At 53.9% G+C, this 22,463-nt stretch overlaps 1 protein-coding gene across 7 annotated transcripts in view; it reads left to right on the plus strand.

Moving 5' to 3' along the window:
* Positions 1 to 22,463, plus strand: part of KCNQ4 (potassium voltage-gated channel subfamily Q member 4) — a 59,072-nt gene that overhangs the window by 13,917 nt on the left and 22,692 nt on the right. For 6 of the 7 annotated variants that reach the window (XR_011463727.1, XM_070368229.1, XM_070368231.1 and 3 more), the window contains exons 2-7: positions 17,440 to 17,530; positions 18,233 to 18,359; positions 18,586 to 18,761; positions 19,642 to 19,767; positions 20,133 to 20,243; positions 20,419 to 20,514. Coding sequence is in view for 6 of the 7 variants with exons in the window: in XM_070368229.1 (XP_070224330.1) it covers positions 17,440 to 17,530; positions 18,233 to 18,359; positions 18,586 to 18,761; positions 19,642 to 19,767; positions 20,133 to 20,243; positions 20,419 to 20,514 (727 nt within the window). In the remaining variant the exon portion in view is untranslated. The remainder of the gene's footprint in view (positions 1 to 17,439; positions 17,531 to 18,232; positions 18,360 to 18,585; positions 18,762 to 19,641; positions 19,768 to 20,132; positions 20,244 to 20,418; positions 20,515 to 22,463) is intronic. The other variant, XM_070368232.1, reaches the window with a different exon arrangement.

Consider the following 22,463-nt stretch of genomic DNA (forward strand, 5'->3'; position numbering starts at 1 on the left):
CAGCTCGCATCAACCCCTGTGCTTCTTTTTTTTTTTTCCCCCTGTGCTTCTGTGCTTGGGCTAGGCTGCAGCTGCTGCCCCATTGGGAAGGGACCTTTCCACTTGCCCTCCTGCATCAAGGTTTTTTTCTCGTGGCCTGCCTAGCTGGAGAGAAGAGCTGGTCATGGCATGACTAACAGGGCACCTGCCAGCCCCTCCCACGCTGGAGTCTGGCCATCTAATGCCTTGCACATGACAGGCATGGGGTGGGCACAGGGTGGGGAGAGGGATTTGTACTTTTCTAATCCAGGGGCTGCAGCCCTCTTCCGTCTTGGCCAGGGCCGTGGGAGAGGTTTGTCCCTGGCCGCCACCCCTCCATGCCCAGCAGCCCCAGCTCAAATCCCTGGCAAGTGCCCGGCTCCTCTGCTTGGGGCCTCCCCTTGCCCTGCCCATGCTCCCCGCCCCACCCCCACACCAACTGAGGCCTAGTCGGGACCTATGGGGGCAGATGCTGGGGTGTCTGTGACTGGTGGAGATGCAGCGCCATGCAGCATCTGGGGCTCAAGGATGGGGCAATGGCAGGGAGGTTTGGGGCCCAGGCTGGGGCAGAGTTAGGGAGAGGACCTGACAGGGTGCAGAGTTTTGAGTGTTTGGGGCTAATGCTGGGCCACCCCTTCCTGGAGAAATTTGGCTACAAGTCAGGGAGGCAAATGTGTGGGCCGTGCCCCCCCCTCGCTGGGCGGTAAACACAGCCGTCTCCCAGGAGACGGGCCCAAACATCTCGGCCCCCCACAGTTATTTATACCAGGACTCCCTCTCCTTCTCAGGCCTGTTCTGGCCTCTCAATCCACTCCTGAACTGAGCGTTCTGAGTGGAGGGTCCAGCCCCTGTCAAGGCAGGAGGGCCCAGCAGCAGGCCTGCTTAAACCCCACTAGGGACTGGGCACTCACCACCTCCCAGTGGCATGTCTGCTAGAGGCACTGGGTCTTACTGATCAGAAATGTGCTCATGAAGGCCAGGGCCTGCGGAGGAAGTGGGAGTCCTGGGATGGAGCTCTGCCTTTGCTCTAAACTGCTGTATGACTGTGGTCCCTGTAACCTCAGCTTCCCCACAGTTCAGCAGGGGGAAAGGGTCCTGATGGTACAAACTTTTAAGCAGTAGATCTGATTCTTTAAAGGAAATGTGACACAGGAGTACAATATACAAATACATTAAAGCTGAGCTGCTCTGGGTGAAATCAAGGGTGGGGGTCCAGACTTCTGCCCACTCAGCCTCTATGGCCCTGCATGCCACCAACCTGGAGCCTATGCATGACCCTCCTTATTCTAGAACACACTTCAGGGGACCCTGGAGTTCCCGTTTCAGGGCTAGCACAGGCCTCTTTACTGGTTCACCAGCCCAAGGTCCAGTGTTGTGTGAGTGCTCCTAGCATCAAGAGCAAACGTTTGCAGCCAGTGTAGATCAGAGCAGGCTTGAGCTGCCACAGGAATGTACCCGAGGCCCTTCCAGTGAGGAATGAGCCCAGTGTGGGAGGAGAAGAGGGCACACCAGGGGCTGGGCACTGGAGGGGAGCAGGGGCTGGCTGTCCCCTCTCTGCCAGATTCTAGCATGGGACACCAAGGAGTCAAAGATTTTAAACCTAGCCTTCCAGATCGGTACGAAGGTGAATATGTCAGGAAGGATAGAACGTATTTTATTTAACAGCTTGTTGGCTTATAGTGTGTGGGTCTCCATTTGTACTCTTTCCCAGTCCCACCAGTGTTCAAGATGGACTTGCATTGGCTCTCCCTCCATCCACCCACCTCTGTAGGAACGCCAAGGTGCCCTTACCCAGAAATCTCTACAGAGGCTGCAGAGGACAGTGGGAAATTCCTGTCTCACGGATGCTCAAGGCCCTGGAGACCTGGGTCTTCTTGTTTCCTCCCAGATACTGTCTGAGCTTCTACTTGGCCAGCCTGGGAGATGTGGAAGAGTCAGAACCGGCTTTACCCTTGATGGATAGATCCTAATGAGCTGTTGTTGGTGGGTTGGGAGTGGACAGAGGTAGAAACTGTCTCTGCACAAAGGGATCCTGGGGTCCTCAGAGGGGGCCAGGAATCCCAACCAGGGGCTGAGCAAGTATTCCTCAAAGCAGATCAGGGATTCTTGGGGGAAAAAGGGGACCATCCTGAGGAGAGGAGAGAACACAAAAGTCACCAAGGTAGAAACAGGGTATGGAAGGGTGGAGTGTGGGCAATGCCTAGTGTGTGTACAGCCTCAAACTCTGGGCTGAGAACCTCAGGTGGAGGTAAATCAGTGAGGGGTACTCAGACTGAAGGGGTAATTGAACTGGGGTGAGGATGGGGATGGAGTGGAGTCATGGTGGTCAGTGAAGAGGGAAGAAGGGAGGAGGAATGAGGTGAGTGCTTGGCAGGACAGGAGTGAGGGGCTGGGAAGAAAGAGTTGGTCTCAACTTTGCCTTCTGGAACCTCCTCTCCTGTGTCCTCCTTTGCTCTGTCTTGGTTTCTGCCTCTTTCTCTCACCATTCTGCTGGGGAGAGGAGCACCTCTTCCTACACCCATCTCCCCAGATAGGTGGCAAGTGGAAGCCCACAGCTGTGTAAGAGGGAACCTGTTCATTCATTCATTCACTCAACCAATATTTATTGATAATCTGCCCATGCACCAAGCCCTGTGTGAGGTGTGGGAAAGATAGTGGTGAACAAGATAGAGAAGTCGCTTCATTCATGGAGCTTACATCATGGGGGGCTGGGGCCTAGAAACTATACCTTTCCCTGATGTTCCCCCTCTGGCTCTTTGGCCCATGCCCTTGCATGCCCAGGAGTGGGGCCTCTCTCCATTACCCACTCATTCATTCCAGCTCACCTGGCATTAGCACCCATCTTCAGAACATTGAGGAGGGGGGTTCAATAACCATGGTCCCAACCCCAGGGACCACCCATCTCCATGATGACCCTGGGGCCTGGGGGCAGCACCCGGGCTCAGGCCCTAGTCTTTTTCACTTACCTGTGACTTTGAGCCCCTCACAAGAAATTTCCTGGCCTCAGTTCTTTATAATGTGGGGCTTTGGGAAGTCCCAAGGAAGCGAGGGGAGGGAAAGACTTGTCAGCTCCAATGTTCCCCATTGGTAGACAGCTCCTCTGGCTGTGGGTACAGGTGGAGAAGTGCCAAGGGTTCAATATCATCATCATTATCAACCAAGATAATAATATCTACTGTCTACTGTGTTCACTGTGGCCAACCTCATGGTTCCTCTCATTTAATTTAGTCCTCACGACCAGCTCCCTATGGTCCATGTATCTTCCCTCCCCATTTGCCAGATGAGGAAACTGAGTCTCTGTAAGGTGACATGCGTGGTTTGATCAGTTCACCCGTGAACCTATCTGATTCTGGGAGCCCTTGAGGACGGCGCGATGAGGGTGCTGCTTGGCACCGGGCTGCCCCTCCTGCCTCGAGAATAGTAACCCAGCCCTAGTGCCTCACCCCACCCTCCTCGGGGGCTGGCACCACCCTGAGTCTGGGCACTGGGTCGACAACACTGGCCAGAGCAGTACCAGGAGCCCGATCAGTCCAGGACCCGATTTAGGGGCCTTGGCACCTCTGGGTCCCGGGGCTCTCAGTGCCCAGCAAGCGGCCTTAGTGGGTGGGCTAGCCGTGGGTAGTCAGGGTGTCGCGCCCCCTTTTCGGCCCCCGTCCATGGGGACGCGGCAGCACCTTCACACTTTCCGCTTGGCCCGCTGCTCGCCTTTCAGGCCGCAGCGTTTTCAATTGTTAATTTGGAAACGGAAAAAGAAGCCGGCGGGGCGGGGGAGGCCGCAGGGAGGTAACCTGAGCCTGAGCGCCGCCCGCGCCCCTCCCGCGAGTGGCGCTGAGTGTCGGCGACGCCCCGTCCCTTCCAGGGACCTCTGGAGCCCCGCCCACCACCGCGCCCCGCCCCTTCCAGTAGCTCTTCCCCGCACCGACGTCAGCCCCGCAGACCCCGGAGCGGGAAGGAAGGGAGGGAGGCCGTGCCGAGGGAGGAGTCCCTCCGGAACCCTCCTTGCCAGGAACCCCTCCTTCTCCCGAGGAGCCCCGCCTGCTGTCAGCCTCCTCCGTGTCCCGAAGTGAACCCAAGTCTTTCTGCAACCCCTCAGAGCGGGATTCAAGCGAGCCAGATCCCTGCCTCCAAGCTGCCGTAAGAGGGATCATTGGCCCCATTAGACAGACGGAGAAACTGAGTCCCAGAGAGAGACAGTTCACTTGCTCAGTCATGCAGCCAAGGCTGAGTTCTTGAGCCTGGTAGGGGTTCGTTTCTTTTGGTTCTCAAATGTGTAGAGTTCTGTCCTCCTCAGGAGAGGAGGGGGCGCCAGGACTAGAGGTGCAATCCGTCTTCCCCCGACCTCTTCCCTCTTTCTGTGGTTAATGAGCTTTTGGAAGTCCTGCTTTGATCTACCCTGACTCCTCCTTGCTATCATTATTCAATTATAGAGGAGTTTTGGAGGTTGAAGGGCTTCCCTGGTGGCTCAGATGGTAAAGAATCTGCCTGTAATGCGGGAGACCCAGGTTAGATCCCTGGGTTGGGAAGATGCTCTGGAGAGGGGAATGACTACCCACTCCAGTATTCTTGCCTGAAGAATCCCGTGGACAGAGGAACCTGGTGGGCTAAGTCCATGGAGTCGCAAAGATTTAGACACCACTGAGCAACTAACACACTTTGGAGGTTGAAGGAAGTCTCTCTAGACTTTCCACACACAGGAGTGCCCTGAAAATGAAATGTAAAAGACCCTTCACTTCCAGCGACTCTATAAGTCCCTTAGGATGGGCGGCTTCATTCATTTCCCATTGGGAAGCCAAGATCACCAGTCCCAGATAGGTCAGCAGAAAATGGGGGCTCTTGGAGACCTTTCCTCAACCTCCTCCTGTCCCTGAGGAGTAACTGAAACAGACACAGCTTCCCACCCCCTCAGCCGAGTGGGGCAGAGACATGATGGAGAGCCTGTTGATCCAGGTTCCTAGCTCTGCCCACAGCTCTTCCTGTGCCTCCCCTTCTGCTGCCCCCAACCCTGACCCCTTTCTTGGAACCACCGCGCAGGCCCTTGCCTTTTAGGGGACTCTGAATCAGTCGGAACCTCTCCCCTTAGAACCCGAGGAATCTGAGGGGTTGTCTGCAGACGTACTTCCAGCCTAAAGCCTAAGATCCTCCTCGCTGTCCCTCCATCTTGACTGTGGAACAGGCCAGTGTCACTCAGCAAGCCTTTCCCAGCTGTCCGAGCCCACTGGAGCCAGTCTTGCTGGATTCCGTCTGGCTGGTCCTGGATTTCGGGTTCCCACCCTGAGCATGGCTCTCAGAGCAGCAGTTGTAACCAACAGCCCCAGGTGTGGCCTGCAAGTTTGCATGCTGCTTTGCTTTTAGCAGCAAAGGCATCCGAATGCTCCTCTCCCATCATTCTCCCTCAGCCTCCCACTGGGTGAGATCCTCAATGGCTGAGTCTGCAGGACTCCCCAGGTCATCCTCCCCAGGGGGCCCAGCCCTCCCCGAAGCTCCTGTTCTACCCTGTCAGCTCTTGGTGCCCTCTGCTCTGGGAGTGCTGAGAACCAAGTGGCAGGGACTTAGCTCTCTCCCCACTTTTGACTCTTCCCTCCCTCCCCTCTTCCCCCTTTGCACAAGTTCTGCTGATTCAGAGGACAGAAGCTTCTTAGAGGTGACCCTGACCCCTGCCTGGCTCAAGCAGCTGGAGGCCTGTGTAATCCTTGAATCCAGTGCCACCCTGACACATACAGTAGGAAGCGCAGGGGCAGGTGCCAGCCTGCCACCCGGAGGAAGGAAATTTTAAGGTGGGGATGAGGGGCGGGTGCCTGGAAAGAGAAGAAAAAACATTACCTACGACCCAGTTTCCCATTTCTAAAGAGAGGATTGATTGACCCTAAGGGATCTTTTGGTGACAAAATATAGTCAGTATGTGCTTGCCTCTTGTCACCTCTACTCCCCCTTGTACAGGTCACCATCATCTCTTGCTTGGATTATATACCATTAGCTTGTCAACGCGAGGCAGGGGCAAAGGCCATAGCCCACTCCCCCATCGCCTTACCTTGCCATAGTCTGTTCTCCACTCAACAGCCTGTGTGGTCTTTTGCAAACCTAAGTCAGACCATGTTATTTTCTGCTCAGAATTTCCCATCTCATTTGGACTAAAAGCCCCAAACCTCGCAATAGCTAGTGGATGCTCTGCTTGCCGCCTCCACCGCCTACCACTCCCGCCTTCCTCACTCCTCTCTGGGAGCACTCCCTTCTTGATGGTTCTGGAACACACCAGGCACCCTCTGGACAGGTCTTTTACACTTGCCTTTCCTTCCACTCAGAAGCTTCTCTGAAACCTACCTGCATGGCTCACCACCTCATTTCCTTCAGGTCTCTGCCCTAACGTCACCTTCTCAATCCTGCTCTCCCTGACCACCCTCCGTAGAACAGCTCCCGACTCCCATACCAATGTTCTTTGTCTCCCTTTCCAGCTTCATTTTTCTTCAGCATCATCTGACATTTTTAACAATGTCTTGTTTATCTATTATCTGTCTCTTTCCCATGAGAATGTAAGCTCCATGAAGGCAAGGACATCATTGGTCTTTGTGCCTGGCATATGGCGAGCACTCAGTAAACAGTGAGTGAGTAAATGCTCTGTGGCTCTGGACTTCGTGGTTCCTGGGTGTTGCTGCCTGCTCAGTTTCCCTCTGAATCCCATCTGCTGCAGGGAGGGTTGAGGTATGGAGATGGAAGCAGCCACACAGGGGAGGTGGGTGGTACCAGTCAGAGGTCCAGTGCGGGGTTTGTCCCCTCTTTCAGGAGACTTTTACCCAGCTCTCATTCTGAGTTGGGAGCATGGCATTCAAGGTGAGAAGGACAGGGTTTCCACCAGCTCTTGGTCTGTGGGAGCAGGCAGGGACTCAAAGAGTGCTTTTCACATGTTGAGGCAAATGCCATGATAGAGGTGAGTGTAGAGGTGGGAATGGGGGATTAAGGGAACAGAGGGTGGGGTTTCCACTCACCCAGCCAGGATGGAGGAGGGATAAATACAGCAGGAGCAAAGGTGAGGACGGGAGAAGGCTGTGCTTGCTGATGTGGAGGAACAATGAGCCGCAACAATGGAATACCACGTGCCAGGTGGGGCACTGAGTGTGGAGAGTCAGGTGGGGAAGGGCTTGACTTGCAGCCATGCTAAGGTGCTCGGGCCTGAGCCTGCAAGTCGATGGATTTCACACTTTAAAAAAGAGCAGGAAAGCCCTTTGTTCAAATGAAATCTTATGCCGAGCTCAGCATGTAAAACCGAGTCACCCAAATTCCACGAGTGGCTCAGGGGGAACCAGGGGGAAGTTCCCACTGACTGTCTTGTTTTCATTTCCAAAGTTCAGGGGCCTGTGTCCCACCCCTTAGTCTGCTTTCACGTCACTGGCCTCCTGCTCGGGAGCCCACGCTCCCCGTTCATTTGGGCTGTCTGCACTGCCTGGCCAGCCCTGAACAGGTGGAGAGCCCCTCTTCCCTCCTCGCTCCCACCCTTGCTTGATGGTTGCTCAGTGCACTTACCTGGTGTGCCAGGTAGCCTGGCTGGCGCGGCAGAGGGAAGCACTGAGAACAAGTAGGAGATTCCCAGTTGGCCCAGTGGTAAAGGACCCACCCTCCAATGCAGGAGGTGCAGGAGACACAGGTTTAGTCCATGGGTTGGGAAGATCCCCTGGAGTAGGAAATGACAACCCACTCCAGTGTTCTTACCTGGAAGATCCTATAGACAGAGGAGCCTGGCAGGCTACAGTCCATGGGGTCACGAATAGTCGGATACGATTGAGCACACACATACACACACAGGAGATTTGGAGCTGGTCCAGGTGGGAGAGGATGAAGCCGTGACTCATTAAAACACCCTGTCCAGAAGACACCACCTTCCATACCACAGTGGGACCAAGACCTTTCACACTGGCTCAAGAAAAATTGGCATGTGGAGGTGGAGAACACCTACCAGAAGGAGAGGGAAGAATCCGTAGAGGCTTCGTGGCAGGAAGCAGATGTGTGGTTGCAGAGTCGAGAGGGGGAGATGAGACTCTGGAGGGGCAGTCTCATCTCTACTTCTCTCTGCACCTCTGCCAGTGTGCTTCTGTGGTTCCTAATTCCATTCCTGAAACAATCTGATTGGCTCAGCCCAACCGAGATGGGGGCAGGGGGTGGGGAGAAGACTTTCTTGGGCCAGTGTCCATCTCCTGGTGGCCAGGAGAGGGGCACAGAGCCATGTGGTACCACATGGGGTTGGCCCTTCCAGGGCTGTCAGGGCCATCTCCAAGGCTGCCCCACATTCTGTGCATCCTGTACGATCCGAAGGGCTGGGCTGAGAAGGAGAGTGGTGCTGAATCCAGCCTGTGCTCAAAGGTGGATCAGCCCAGATCAAGGGATGCCTGGTTCTTATGAGGTCATTTTGGAAGGGTCAACTTTTCATCATTTTTTTAGGCCGAAAGGAATGCCTTTTCTAATTGATCCTCCAAGAGGTCGCATGTTTTTCATAGTTTGAACTGTGCACTGGCGGCTGTCGTCCCTCCAGGGACAGCCTCAGAGACTCTGGAACTAGCTGAAGACCGGCCTTTTCCCTTCCGCCCCACAGCTGGAGAGTTACGGGGCTGAAGGGACTTTAGCTGTCACTGAGATGTCCCCCACCTTCTCGGTGCAGACAGGGAAACTGAGGCCCCATGAAGGCTTCACCCCTAGCCCTGAACCCCAGCACAGGCCTCTGGCCCAGAGAAGTGGCGCCGCGGCAGCAGCCCTGGTGTGGGTCACGTGCTTTTGCTCCCTTTGCCATATTTAGAATCGCTGGATCAGGGAAACTTCTTCTCGTCCCAGCCCCTGAGGATTCTTGGAAAGAGCCTTGCTCTGGGGCTTGGCTGACTGCCCCTCCCCTCTATCCCCTTGCAAGAGAAAGATCGAGCCTGTTCTCCCCAGAGGAGCTGGGGCCACGGGACCACGCTGCACCCCCGTCAGGAAGTGCCTCTCAGGCCTAGTTGAAGTTCCTTCTGCAGTATCAGTTCTGCTTTGGGGTTTAAGAAGCCCTTTTCTGCTGGAAGGTGGTGGGGGACATGACCTCTGCCTTCCAGGAACCTTGGATAAATGGGGACAGACTGGCCCCAGCGTCCCCCAGCCCAGGGAGGACAGAACCTTGCCTCTGAGATCCTGGTCTGGAGGACAAGGAAGGGGAGACACATCCCCCAAGCCAGATGCAGAAAGGAGAGAGCCAGTTGGTGGCCAGGCAGGCGGCAGACTCTGGCAGGGCTCAGTCTGGGAGGAGGGACACTGGAGAGAGGAAGGGAAGGCAGGAGGCCCTAGGGGAAGGGAGGACTGGGGCCTGGAACTGCATTTCTTTGGCCTTGTGAGGAGGGCGGAGGGCAGGGGGTGGGGGTCCATTATCCCACACAGGCTCCTCCTTCCCTCAGAATCTTCAAGCTCTGAAAACCAGAAAAGGCCCAACCCAACCCAAACCAAAAATGCATGTCTAGAACACCTGCGATGTTCAGGGTCTTTTCTCCCATCCTCACCTTTGGGGATGATGGTCCTGTGTTCCCATTGGAGCCCTCCCCAGGGCCTGGGCAGCTCCCTTTCCCATCCTCCACACCTGTGGTTTCAAGCCTCATCCACCTCTTCAGACCCCCACCGACCCTGCTCCCTACTGAGAAGTTGATCTGGCCTCCTCTTCCCAGAGAAAGTCAAATCCCCTGATGAGGGATCTCTGGGCTTCCCCCATCTGACCCCCAATCTCCTCTCCCACCTGGTCTCTCCTGCTTCTCGCCTGTCACCTTAGAAACTGGCCGGGTCCTTTCTGCTCAGCACCAGCACTTCTGCTCTGGATCCCAGCCTCCCAGTTGCCCTGCAGACGTCATTCCATTGATCACTCCGTCTCTCTCACATCTTTAACATCTCCCTCTCTCCTGGCTCCTTCCACTCTTCCTCTCTCATCTTAAAACAGCAACAGCGAAAAGAACACTGGCGTATTACCTGTGCTCTGTGTGTTTCTCCAGCTACCAATTTCAGCTTCTACACTTTGCAGTTAAACTTCTTTAAATAGCTAAACCTCCACTGTCTCTACTTTGTCACTATTCCTCTCCCTTTCTTAATTCATTGAGACCTGCTCTGGCCCTCCGTCTGTGGCTGCCCTTGCCAAGGTACCCAGTGACCAGCTTGTCACCAAATCCAGTGACATTTTTAAGATCTTATCTTGTTTGACCTCTTTGGCAGCATTGGACACTGTTGTCCACTCCCTCCTTGAAACACTTTCTTCTCTTGGCTTGACACCTCTGTCTTCTGGTTTCCCTCCCATTTCACTGGCTGCTTCTCTCCAGTCTGGTGGAGGGTCTCTCCTCCCTCCAAGTTGCTGGGGATCCATTGGGTCCTCCTGTTCCTTTTCCACATGCCCTCTGGACTGTCTCAATCTTGCCTCTTGTCTTCGGTCACCATCTCTCCCTTAATGTACTTCAAATCCACATTTCCGGCTCAGGTCTCTGTCTTCATAGAGTGTTTACCCAGCCTTCTGCATCTCAACATGTCCAAAACAGAATTCATCACCCCCATATCTACTCCTCCACGAGGCTCTCCTATCTCAGGTCAGTCATGGCACCTTCATCCATTCAGTCCCCAAACCAGAAATATGAGTCATTCTCTTTCATTGTCCCAGTTCCAGTTAATCACCAAGTCTTACTTTCTCCAGTCCATCTGCTTACATGCTGCCACCAGCATCTCTTACCTGAATGATTGTGGAGCTTCCTACTTGCTCTTCCTGATCAATCTCACCTCTTGTAATCCATGATCCCTACTGCCTCTGAGTGGTGGTCCTAAAACACAAATCAGACCATGTCATTCCCTCTTAAAATTCTTCAGGGACTTCCCTGGTGGTCCAGTGGCTAAGACTCCACACTTCCAATGCAGGGCACCCAGGTTTGATTCCTGGTCAGGGAACTAGGTCCCAGTGCCCAACTAAAGATCCTAAATGCCGCAACTAAGACCTGGAATAGCCAACCAAATAAATCTTTTTTTTAAAGAAAGTGTTTAAAAACCAAAAACCTTTTCAGTGGTTCCCCACTGCCTTCAGGTCATGTTCACAGGGCCTGAGGGTGCCCGGTTTGTCCTCTGCCCCTTCATTTTAGGCTCCCACCTGCCAGAACTACCGGCCACCCTGGACTGCCTACGGGTTCCCACATGTCTGTTGCTTGCACACACATCCTGCTTTCTCTGCTTGGTGCACTGCCAGCTGGCCTCGTCACCTCCTCCAGGTCTTCACTGATCCCTCCACTTTGGCTCTGCTCAAGCCATCTTGAGGTTCCCCCAAACCCCTGGGCACATTGCCGTCACCTTGTCTATCATGTCACCACTATGTTATACTTGTTAATTTCTTGGGTGGTGGGGAGTCCTTTATGATGCATTTCAGGCTTTACAATAAGCCTGACTGGGTGTAGATGGCAAAAAACATTTCTTAAGTGAACGTGGCTCTGAGAGGTTAGGCGCTAGCATATTTTCTGCTGCTTGACTCTACCCTCTCAGCCCTCCCACCTTCTACATCCCTGTCTTTCCAGCCTCCGAGGATCTGCCTCTCTGGGGACATCCCCAGGGAGTCTGGAACTGAGTTTATGGCTGACCCTTCCCTTCTGCCCCACCACTGGGGAGTCCTAAGATTGACACGCCTCACCTCATACTGCAGACAGGGTGCCTGGGGCCCAGAGAGGTACTGTGGTGTGGTGGTCCAAGTGGACTTGGGTTCAGGTCCCAGCCTTATGGTTTTGGAGAACCTAGTACTCCTTTCTTCTTCTTTTTTTTAAAATCATTTTTCCTTTCATTTATTTTTTATTGAAGTCTTTATTGAACTTGTTACAATATTGCTTCTGTTTTCTTTTATGTTTTGGCTTTTCAGCTACAAGGCATGCGGAATCTTAGCTCCCCGACTAGGGATCAAACTTGCATCCCCTGCATTGGAAGGCAGTCTTAACCAGTGGACTGCCAGGAAAGTCCCTTTTTCCTTTTAAACAACAGTTTTATTGAGATGTAATTCACATACCACATCCACCTGTCCCCTTTAAAAGTGCACAATTCACTAGTTTTTAATGTAGTCACAGAGTTGTATAGCCATCACTGTACACCTCTCTGAGCCTGTTTCCCCCTCCCTAATGAGCTGTGATGACTGTGTGGCTGGGAGGAGGGGTTAGGAACATGCACATGGAGGGCTCCACTCAGTGTCTGGCCAACAGGAAGCCTGGGCTAGGAGGCACAGTTACGGGGTCATATAGCGAACTGGGGTTAAAAGAGGTTAGTATGAAACCCACCTCCCCAGAAGGATTTTCCTACCCCTCCTCCTTGCTCTGTAGCTGTTTCCCTAGCAGTAATTTGAGGAAGGCCATGGAAACAGGGGTGTTGGGGTGAGGGGAAAAGGCAACGATTACAGTTGTTTAAAAGGCCTTGGGACTTCCCTGGTGGTTCACTGGCTAAGCACCATGTTCCCAGATTCCATCTCTGGTCAGGGACTTAGATCCTACATGCGGCAACTAAAGATTCCACATGTGCAATGAAGATTGAGGATTCCATATGCCGCCACTAAGACCCAGCGCAGCCAAATAAATAAATATTAAAATAATAATAAGATAGAAAGCCTTGAGTTGGCTAATAATTGAGTCAGCCATAGCCTCTCCCATTCACTAACCTAGTGACTCTCTAAGTGTGGTCCCTGGGGGAGCAGCATTAGAACACCCAAGAATTTTGTAGAAAGCATACTTTCAGGCCCCACTTCATACTGAATCAGATGCTCTAGAAATGGGGCCCAGAAATCAGTATTTGAATAAGCCCTCCAGGTAATTCTGCTGCCCTCTCTACTTTGAGAACCATATAGCTAAGTAAACCGTTCACTTATTCACCTCTGATCTCCTTGCTGCCCTCCTGAATGAATGGCATAGTCACAGAATGGGTGGGTGGGGGAGAAAGTCTTTCGATAGGTCTCACAATAAGCCCCAGTCAGGACTTCCCTGATAGCTCAGTTCGTAAAGAATCTGCCTGCAATGCCAGAGACCCTGGTTTGATTCCCGAGTCAGGAAGATCCCCTGGAGAAGGGAAAGGCTACTACCCACTCCAGGATTCTGGCCTGGAGAATTCCATGGACTGTATAGTCCATGGGGTTGCACGCAAAGAGCTGGACACAACTGAGTGACTTTCACTTCACCATTTCAGGGAGAACCAATCTGGCAGCACCCACAGAGACAATCCTTAGACAGTCCTTTACTGTATGAATGAAGTCAAAGACTGGTTCTGGCAGATACAATCAGACTTCAGCTCAGGGTGACTTCTCTCTGTCTTCTCTACCCCTAAGCTCCAGACATGATCTCCCTCTGCTGTCCCAAGGGTGGGTGTCTGTGTGAGGACCCCTCAGGAAGGCCATGGCAGCTAGGACCCTAGCTCTGCCATGAATTTACTGAGTAATCTTGAGTAAGTATGTCCTTCCCTGGGCCCCATTTCCTCATCTGGAAGATGGGGATAATTATTCATCTGCCCTGAATACAAGATGTTTGCTGTCAGACTAAATGTATCTGTTCAACTGTATTGAGAATCTAATCCCCTGCCAGTGTGTGAAGGCTGGAGAGGTAAAGTTCACGGGTTTTTAAAACAGCGTCTACTAAATGGAGCTGGTCAAGGATGGAGACTCACCTTCTCTTCCCTTTCAGGAAGGCTTTTGGGGAGCCCAATGTGTTGGTGATGGATGTGCTTAGGGCTTTGGGAGCCTCTTCAGTGGCTGCAAATTGGGGGCTTTGGTGACATGATGTTTTCATGTTTGTTTAAGCTGACTTTCTGCTGTGCATTTATTCAGTCTATGAAAAAATAAATAAAGCAGAGTCAGGTGAGAGAGAGGGGGGATGGGGCCACTACTCTGGGGAGTGTGTAGTTGGAGAAGACCTCTCCAAGGAGGAGAGGTTTGAGTAGAGATCTACATGAGAATGGGAGCAATAAATAGGCAGAGGAAATAGCAGAGCAAGTGCAAAGCCTGGAGGTGGAAAAACATTTGATGTGTTCCAGGAATGGCAGGGAGGTAGAGCGCCTGATGGAGGAACTGGAGAGAGGCAGATCAAGTTCAAGGGCCGGGTGGGACCGGATCTCGCAGAGTCTTGCTGGACACGCTGAGGAATGTGACTGTAGCCCTCTAAGTGCCACGGGAAGTCAGGGGAGAGTTCTGAGGAGAGTTCTAGTTTCCGGCTTTGCTTTGTAGGAAAATCATACTGATTGCTCTGAAGAGGATTCCAGTTGGGCCAGAGTGGAGACAGGGAGACCTGTCAAGGGTGAGATGATGGGGGTTAGTGAGTCCAGGGCTACAACTCTGTAGTTAGAGCCAATAGAAATTGCTACAGGATGGGATATGGAGGGTGAGGGAAAGGAAGAGTCAAGGATTGCCCTTAGATCGGTGGCCTGAGCCCCTAGATGGGAGATGGTGCCATTCCTGAGATGGGGAGATTTTAGGGCAAATTGAGAGTTTGTTTTTGGACATTATGTTGGGTTTGAAAAGCCTCTAGACATCAGAGAAGAGACGCTGAGCAGGCTGTTGGCAGGCGAGCTGGACTCGGGGGAGAGGCTGCCACACCCCCACACCTGCTAAATGGCCAGGGCTGTTGTGGTAAAGGGGTGGGGACAGAATTTAAAGGGTTCTCTCCTTCCCCCGTTGGTATGTTTAAGGAAATGAATGAAATATTTAATATTTGTTTTTATTTTCTTATTTATTTGGCTGAGTCAGGTCTTAGTGGTGGCATGTGAACTCTCAGTTATAGCAGGTGGGATCTAGTGCCCCTACAGGGATTAAACCCAGGCCCCCTTGCATTGGGGCGCAGAGTCTTAGCCACTGAATCACAAGGGAGGTTGCTGCATTTTAAAACTGATATTAATTTGTTACCTGAACAGTCATGTTTATTCTTTAAAAATATCAGGAAATGAAGATAAGCAGAAAGCAAAACAAAAACCAAATGACTCTTAATTTTGCCATCCGGAGACCAGCCCTGCTGACTCTTGGTTTGTATTAATATATAAAAAACATCTATACTTAAAAAGTTGGAATCACATTGCTTTAAGGTTTTATAATCTGCTTTTTTCACTTAACCTATTGTGAAGTGGACATTTTAGAGATGTGTAACTCTCGACATTGAAAACATAATGTTGAGAAAAAAAAAAAAACTACTGAAACACTCAGTGTGAAGCCCCACACATGACCTGTTTACTACCTGAGGTTCTGAGGTCAGCCGAGCGATGTAACTGAAGGATTTCTGTCCAGGGCTGGGGTGAAAGCCCATTAAGATTTGGCTGCACCCCTTCCCAGAGGAGGGGATGGGATAGGGTGACTTACGGAGGACCCTTCTGCCCCTGAGCCCATTCCCGGTGGATGCGCCACCGGGTTCACCTGCATTTTCTGTGGTTAATTATTGAACACGAGGAGCTGGTGCTCTCCCCGACCTCTCCCTGTGCCTTACGTCTTCGCTGACTCAGCTCCTGCCTGGAACTGGCCAAGGAGGCCTCTTCCTCACTCATTCATCCAAAACCCTTTACTGACATCTGCCACCTACCTCCTGCCCGGGTGGGTGCTGGGCAGGCTGGGAGCCCCGTCCAGGGAGGGGTAAGTGGGCCAGGTGGAGCCCTGCCCTTCCTATGTCTCTGCACCCCACCCCATCTGCCCTGACTTCACAGATGATGAGACTGCCTCAGAAAAGGTGACTTTCTCAGGGTCACACACTGTAGGACTGGAATTTGAACCTGAGTCTCTGACTCGGAGCCCACGCTCCTGCTGTGATGAAAAAGTAAAGTGAAGTCACTCAGGCATGTCTGACTCTTTGCGACCCCATGGACCATAGCCTACCAGGCTCCTCCACCCAGAGAATTTTTCAGGCAAGAGTACTGGAGTGGGTTGCCATTTCCTTCTCCAGGGGATCTTCCCGACCCAGATTTCAAACCCTGGTCTCCTTCATTGCAGGCAAATGCTGATGAAACAGGAACACAAATAAAATGCTGTTGACTGTGACCTGGGGCTTCCCAGCTGGCGCTAGTGGTGAAGAACCTGCCTGCCAGTGCAGGAGACATAAGAGACGTGGGTTCGATCCCTGGGTTGGGAAGATCCCCTGAAGGAGGGCACGGCAACCCACTCTGTATTCTTGCCTGGAGAATCCCATGGACAGAGGAGCCTGGCAGGCTACAGTCCATGGGGTTGCAAAGAGTCAGACACGACTGAAGTGACTTTACACGCACACACGCAGACAGTGATTGGGAGGCAAGCACAGGGAGGGGGTGTTCTGAGCTGACGGTGGGATGGGGGCTCCCCCAGCAGGAGCATTGGGGTGAGGGGAGGTCGAGGGGAGCTCGAGGGGAGCGTTTCCTCAGGCTCTGATGGTGAGGCGTTTCAGGCAGAGTGCAGTGGCAGCAGTCCCAGGTTGGGGCACTCTGGGAGCATTTCGGGCAGGCTGTGGGTCAATGCGTTCCAGAGAAACACATTCCCTCAGGAGTCTCTTCCAGGTGTGACACCCCCATCAAAAGGAGGAGTGCTTCCGGGAGACCAGCCTCGTTGCCCTTTGCTGCACCTGCAGCCTGTGCCCCCACATCCTATCTTGCCTCACATATTCACTCCTCTGTCCTTTCCCCTCTTCCTATCCACTGGGAAGTTAGGAACTCTGACTATCATCTCATCTCTGTCCTGGATATCCTGGTGACCTTGGGTGACTCCCTTTCCCACTCTGAGCCTCAGTTTCCTCATGTGTGCAATTGAGGTTAATTCGTGAGCTCATCATGAATCAGATGAGCTGGATTCTAAAGTTCCTTCCATTTCTAAATGTCTGGTTCTGGGCCACTCAGTAGCTTCCCACTGCCCTGTGGGGAGTTCCAGGCCTCGATGGCATGGCCCCCTGGTGCCCGATTGCCCTCCCAACACCCTCTCCCCCTCTGCATCCTCCCTTCCCTATCTGTCTTCCCTGATGCCCTTTCCTTCCATAGCTGTCTCAGTATTTAATTTCATAAGAACCCGCAAAGGCAGAAGCAGTTGTCTTCATTCTGCAGATGAAGCTATGCTTAATAAGGAAGGGGGGTTCCTGGGTTCCTCTCTCGGCCAGCCCAGACAGACCTGCCCGCCACAGCTCAGTGTCCACCTCTGGGAGCTGTGGGTGGCATCAGGGGCAATTGAGAGGATTGTAAGTTTTCTGTGAGCCCAGCCACCTGGAGCTCGGAGGCTTTTCCCTTTGAGGTGCAGCACAGAGCCACAACTCCAGGGAACTCTGATTCTTAGTCCACTTTCCAGATTACTCCCCAGTAATTCTTCCCTCCTCTCCCCTTCCTCTTCCTCCCCCTCCTCTTCTTCCTTCTTCCCTTCCTCCTCCTTCTCCTCCTCTGCAACCCCTTGCCAGAGGCTCCTCAGCTGCCCTGTCCATCCAGCATCTAACCCTCTCCTTCATGCTGCTATTGTAGATTTTTGCTGGTCTTCAGCTGCCTGGTGCTGTCTGTGCTGTCCACTATCCAGGAGCACCAGGAATTTGCCAACGAGTTTCTCCTCATCTTAGTGAGTGCTGGAGTCTGGGTCTGAGGGAGGTTGTGTGTGGGTAGCACCTCTGGGCTGAGGGTGAAGGTCAAGTGAGGCTTCACATAGCATATCTCAGAGAGTGGCTGTCTGTGCTGTGTTCCCTGACATGGTGGCTGTACTTCTCTGGGCTTCATAAAAGCCCAGAGGGCTTTATGGGTTGCCATAAAAGCCCACAGGGCTCCCCTGCTTTAAAGCAGGTGTTGGGAGAGCTCCTGTCTCTATACTAGGGCTTATGATGGGCCCAGAGAAGGGGAGAGGAGGCCCACTCCTCAGGATCAAAGCTGCTAATACCACCCCTATGGGATCTGGTTTTAACCCCTAAACAGAAGCACTTCAGAGGGGCACTGTGACCGAAAAACACCCCTTGTGTCACCTGGTCAGGGTTACAGAGGCTGAGATGGCTGGGAGGGGGAGGGGAGGATGAGGAGCAGAAAAACTCAGACAGTTCATGGACGCAGCAACAGGGGACAGACTTGAATTTTCAGTCTCTCTGGAAGATATGGAAGAAGCCACTTGCCTTCCGGAAGCCTCCCCAGGTCCATCCAGGCGAATGAACCTCCAGGAGAGGCAGGCTGAGGAAATTCTAACATCCCTAACTCAGGGACTCCGGGCTGGGTGCTGTGTAATCTAGGCCCGGGGCCTGAATAGTGGGGACCAGAACTCAGGCCCCTGGTCCCACAGGAATTCGTGATGATCGTGGTGTTTGGTCTGGAGTACATCATCCGCGTCTGGTCTGCTGGATGCTGCTGCCGCTACCGAGGATGGCAGGGCCGCTTCCGCTTTGCCAGAAAACCCTTCTGTGTCATCGGTAATGGTCCTATCCCTCCCGCACCTGATCTTTGACCCCAAACCGTAGGGTTGACACCCTGACCCCAGGACCCTGGCTAGTGACACAGACTCAACGTACCTTCCCAGGCGCCCCCTCGGGCCCCAGGAACAACCCCCACCCCCCACCCCCAGCCTTGGGTCCAGGCACGGGGTAGGTGGGCTTTCTGGCGCTGGCCGTGACCTCGCCCCACTCCCCGCCTCTGCAGACTTCATCGTGTTCGTGGCCTCGGTGGCCGTCATCGCCGCGGGCACGCAGGGCAACATCTTTGCCACGTCCGCGCTGCGCAGCATGCGCTTCCTGCAGATCCTGCGCATGGTACGCATGGACCGCCGCGGCGGCACCTGGAAGCTGCTGGGCTCGGTCGTCTACGCGCACAGCAAGGTGAGGCCGGCCAGGGATGGAGGGGTGAGGGAGAGGGGCGTGTCCGGGGCGGAGCTGGAGCGGTAGGGGGCGGGGCCTGGCGGAGCCGGGGGCGGAGTTGGGGATTTAGGGGTGATGAACCGAGGAGCCTGGTGGGCCGCAATCCATGGGGTCGCTAAGAGTCGGACACGACTGAGCGACTTCACTTTCACTTTTCACTTTCATGAATTGGAGAAGGAAATGGCAACCCACTCCAGTATTCTTGCCTGGAGAATCCCAGGGACGGGGGAGCCTGGTAAGCTGCCGTCTATGGGGTCGCAAAGAGTCAGACACGACTGAAGCGACTTAGCGCAGCAGGGACCCAGCGCGACTGAACTGAACTGAATTGAAGGAATCCAGCGCCAGCGAGCCCACCGAGGCTGGGGGAGGGGGGCCGGGCAGGGGCGGGGTCAGGGGGCGTTCGGGACCAGGCCAGGAGGCGGGGCCTGAGGGGCAGAAGCTTTTGGGTTTAGAGGTCTACGCTTAATAGCGAAGTGGTGACCTGGAGTGGGGTCTGGGGGTGGAGCTGCGGTGGGACCGGAAGTGGGGTCGGATGGAAGCCTGAAAGTGGGGGGCAGTGCAAGGTGGGCAAAGAGCTGAGCCTGGAAGCTGGAGGGTCAAGGGCAGGGCCGGGGCGGGGCGTGCTCTGAGGTTCTGTGAGGCCCTAGCTGTGCCCGAAAGGCGGGCAGGGTCTCCTGGAAGGGAGTTACTGAGAAACAAAGGCCGGCAGAGCGGCCACCAGGGACTTCCGAGAGGTGGGTACTCTTACCCGGTTCCGAACACCTCCCATAGGCCATTCTGGGAGCTGTCAACCTCCCCACCTGTGCCGGGTGGGTGGTCTCATCCTTTGCTGCCCCCACAGGAGCTGATCACCGCCTGGTACATTGGGTTCTTGGTGCTCATCTTCGCCTCCTTCCTGGTGTATCTGGCCGAGAAGGACGCCAACTCCGACTTCTCCTCCTATGCCGACTCGCTCTGGTGGGGGACGGTGCGTGAGGGTCTGTGCAGGGCCGCGCTTCTCCCTGGGACCCTCCCTGGCCTGATCATTGTGACCCCAAATCCCGTGACCAGCCCTTGTGTTGTCCCTCAGCTTCCCCCAGTGGACCAGCTTGTGCCCCCATCTAATTCTCTACATCAAGCCCTTGTGACCTCTACCCCTCTCCCCATCAGCAAGGGGGAGGGGGAGAATCTATTGACTAGGAACCAGGCCCTGTGACAAGTCCTAATGACCAGTTCCTGTGGGCAACCATGGTGGCCCCCCTCATGATCAGGCTCCCACCTCCCTGTGCCCCAGGAATCTCCTGTGGGTGGACCCCCTGACCAGCCCTGCAGGTAATTTGTTTGTGTCCCCAGATTACACTGACAACCATCGGTTATGGTGACAAGACACCACACACGTGGCTGGGCAGGGTCCTGGCTGCTGGCTTCGCCTTACTGGGCATCTCCTTCTTTGCCTTGCCTGCTGTGAGTCCCCCTTCACTTAGGATGGCCCAGCCTAGGGGAGGGGGTCCTGGGGAGAGAGCCTGCTAAGCCCCTGTCCAGCATTTGCATGGGTGGGGGAGACACCTCAGATGGGCAGCAGTAGGGGTACCTTTAAAGCCTTTGGCCGTCCCACCTCCAACCATGCCTATTGCCCTAGGGCATCCTCGGCTCTGGCTTTGCCCTGAAGGTGCAGGAGCAGCACCGACAGAAGCACTTTGAGAAGCGGAGGATGCCAGCAGCCAACCTCATCCAGGTACAGGGGCCCCAGGAAGCCCCTGAACTGAACTGGTGTGTCAGATCTGTATGCTGACCCTTGTGTACCACTTCACAACTATGACTCCACTCAGAGAGAATTTTCTGGAGCCACATGCCAGGTTAAGGACAGAGCTAGGAGGCTGGCCAAGATTGTCAGAAACTTCTCCCTCTTCTGCATGCCCAGTTCATGGCTAGCCAGAGCTGGCCCACTGCCCAGCTGCAGCCCCAGCTCTGCACGGCCTGAAGTGGAGTAGAGACTGGACAAGAGATCCTAGGCCCCAGGGGGAGACCCAGTCCTGCCACCCATCAGCGGTGCAGTCATCAGGAAGCCTGTTCTACTCCCAACACCTTAATTTATCCCACCAGCATCTCCACAAATGAATGTTATAACTGAAACCAAGAAAACACCTTGAAGGAAAGAAATGGTTCTTTGAAGAGCATTTAGCTGGGGCTTGGCCTGATCTGACCTCGAAGGGAAACTGCCCTGGGAAACTGACACTTGAGCAGAGAGCTGGAGGATGGGTAGTTAGCTAGGTGAGGAGGTGAAGGAGGGAGCCTTTGAGGTAAGGGAATGGCATGTGCAAAGGTCCTGTGGTAAAAGGGAGCAAGGTGTGTTTGATGAACGGGAAAGAATCTAGTGAGGCTGGAACAGAAAGCTCAAGTAGGAGTGTACAGTGGAAGGGTTTGGCTCAGTGGATGAGGCCCAGATCTGAGGTCAGAGAGAGAAATTTAACATTTTCCTAAGAACAGTGAGGATCCATTGACAGGTATGAAGCAGGAGGAAGGGGTGTTAATGATCAAATCTGTGTTTTGAAAAGTATTGAGTGGATTGGAGGGTGAGCTGTGTGAGTGGAGAGACCAGAGAAGAGACTCCAGCAATGGTCTGGGTGAGATGGGGTGGCAGGTGACTTGGACTAGGGTAGCAACAGATGAGATGGAAAGAAATGGGCAGATTCTGCATATTTAGGAGGTGAAATTAGTGGCATCAGGAGTGAGGGAGAGGGAGATGTCAGGGTGACTTCTAGTTTCTGGCTTGCCTGACTGGAGGGTTGATGCCCCTCCTCACTAAAGGCTGACTAGACTTGGGGCATGAAGAGTGAGTTTGGCTGGAACGTGAAGAGTCTGCAGAGCCTCTGAGCCCTGGGTGGGTGGGTGGGGCTGTGGAGGAGGCAGCTGATGTAGTGGTGTGCAGCTCTGGTGAGTAATGTGCTAGGCCTTGTGTGCAGACGGTAATGAAGCCCTGGGCATGGAGGTGCTTGCCCAGCAGGCAGAGAAAAGAAGAAAAGATGGTTTATTTCCTTAAAGCTGAGCTTTAAGGAACCTGAGCATTTAGTGACTGGGAGGGCAGAGCTGAGCCAGTCAAGGAGGCAGAGAAGGAACACCCAGAGGGGTAGGAAAAAAGCAGGAGTATGTGGGCTGTTTCCCCCACTGTCTGAGGCATTCCCGAGGGACATGGGCTGAGGCAAGTGCTCTGAATTTTGGGGACTCTGTAACAGTCTTGTGCAAGAGAAACTCCTGCGAGAAATATCGGGCTGGCCAAAAAGTTCATTTGGGGTTTCCAGCCAATGGTGCAGAAAAACCCAAACGAACTTTTTGGCCAAACCAATAGTTCCAGGAACACTGGCACAGCTCACCTCTCCTGCTCTGACCCCCTCAGCTCAGGTCTGGCTTAGCATCCCCTTATCTCTCTTCCCCAGGGTGCAACCCCCCCCCCCCCGCCGCCATCTCTGCTGTCTCCAGCCACCAGCCCAACTTTGCCTTCTCAGCATCCCTTGGGGCACAATGGCTGCTGTCCCCTGGGAACTGGCCTTCCAAGGGGCATTGTAGGGGCAGGTGGCTGGCACTGGCTGTGCCGAGAGACAGCTGGTATTGTGGTGCCCATAATTAATGAGACAGCTTTGGCAGCTGCTCCCCAGCCCAATCCAAGGGACTAGGCAAGCAGGAAGT

Source organism: Bos mutus, chromosome 3 (assembly GCF_027580195.1).
Source record: "Bos mutus isolate GX-2022 chromosome 3, NWIPB_WYAK_1.1, whole genome shotgun sequence".
Taxonomy (NCBI): domain Eukaryota; kingdom Metazoa; phylum Chordata; class Mammalia; order Artiodactyla; family Bovidae; genus Bos; species Bos mutus.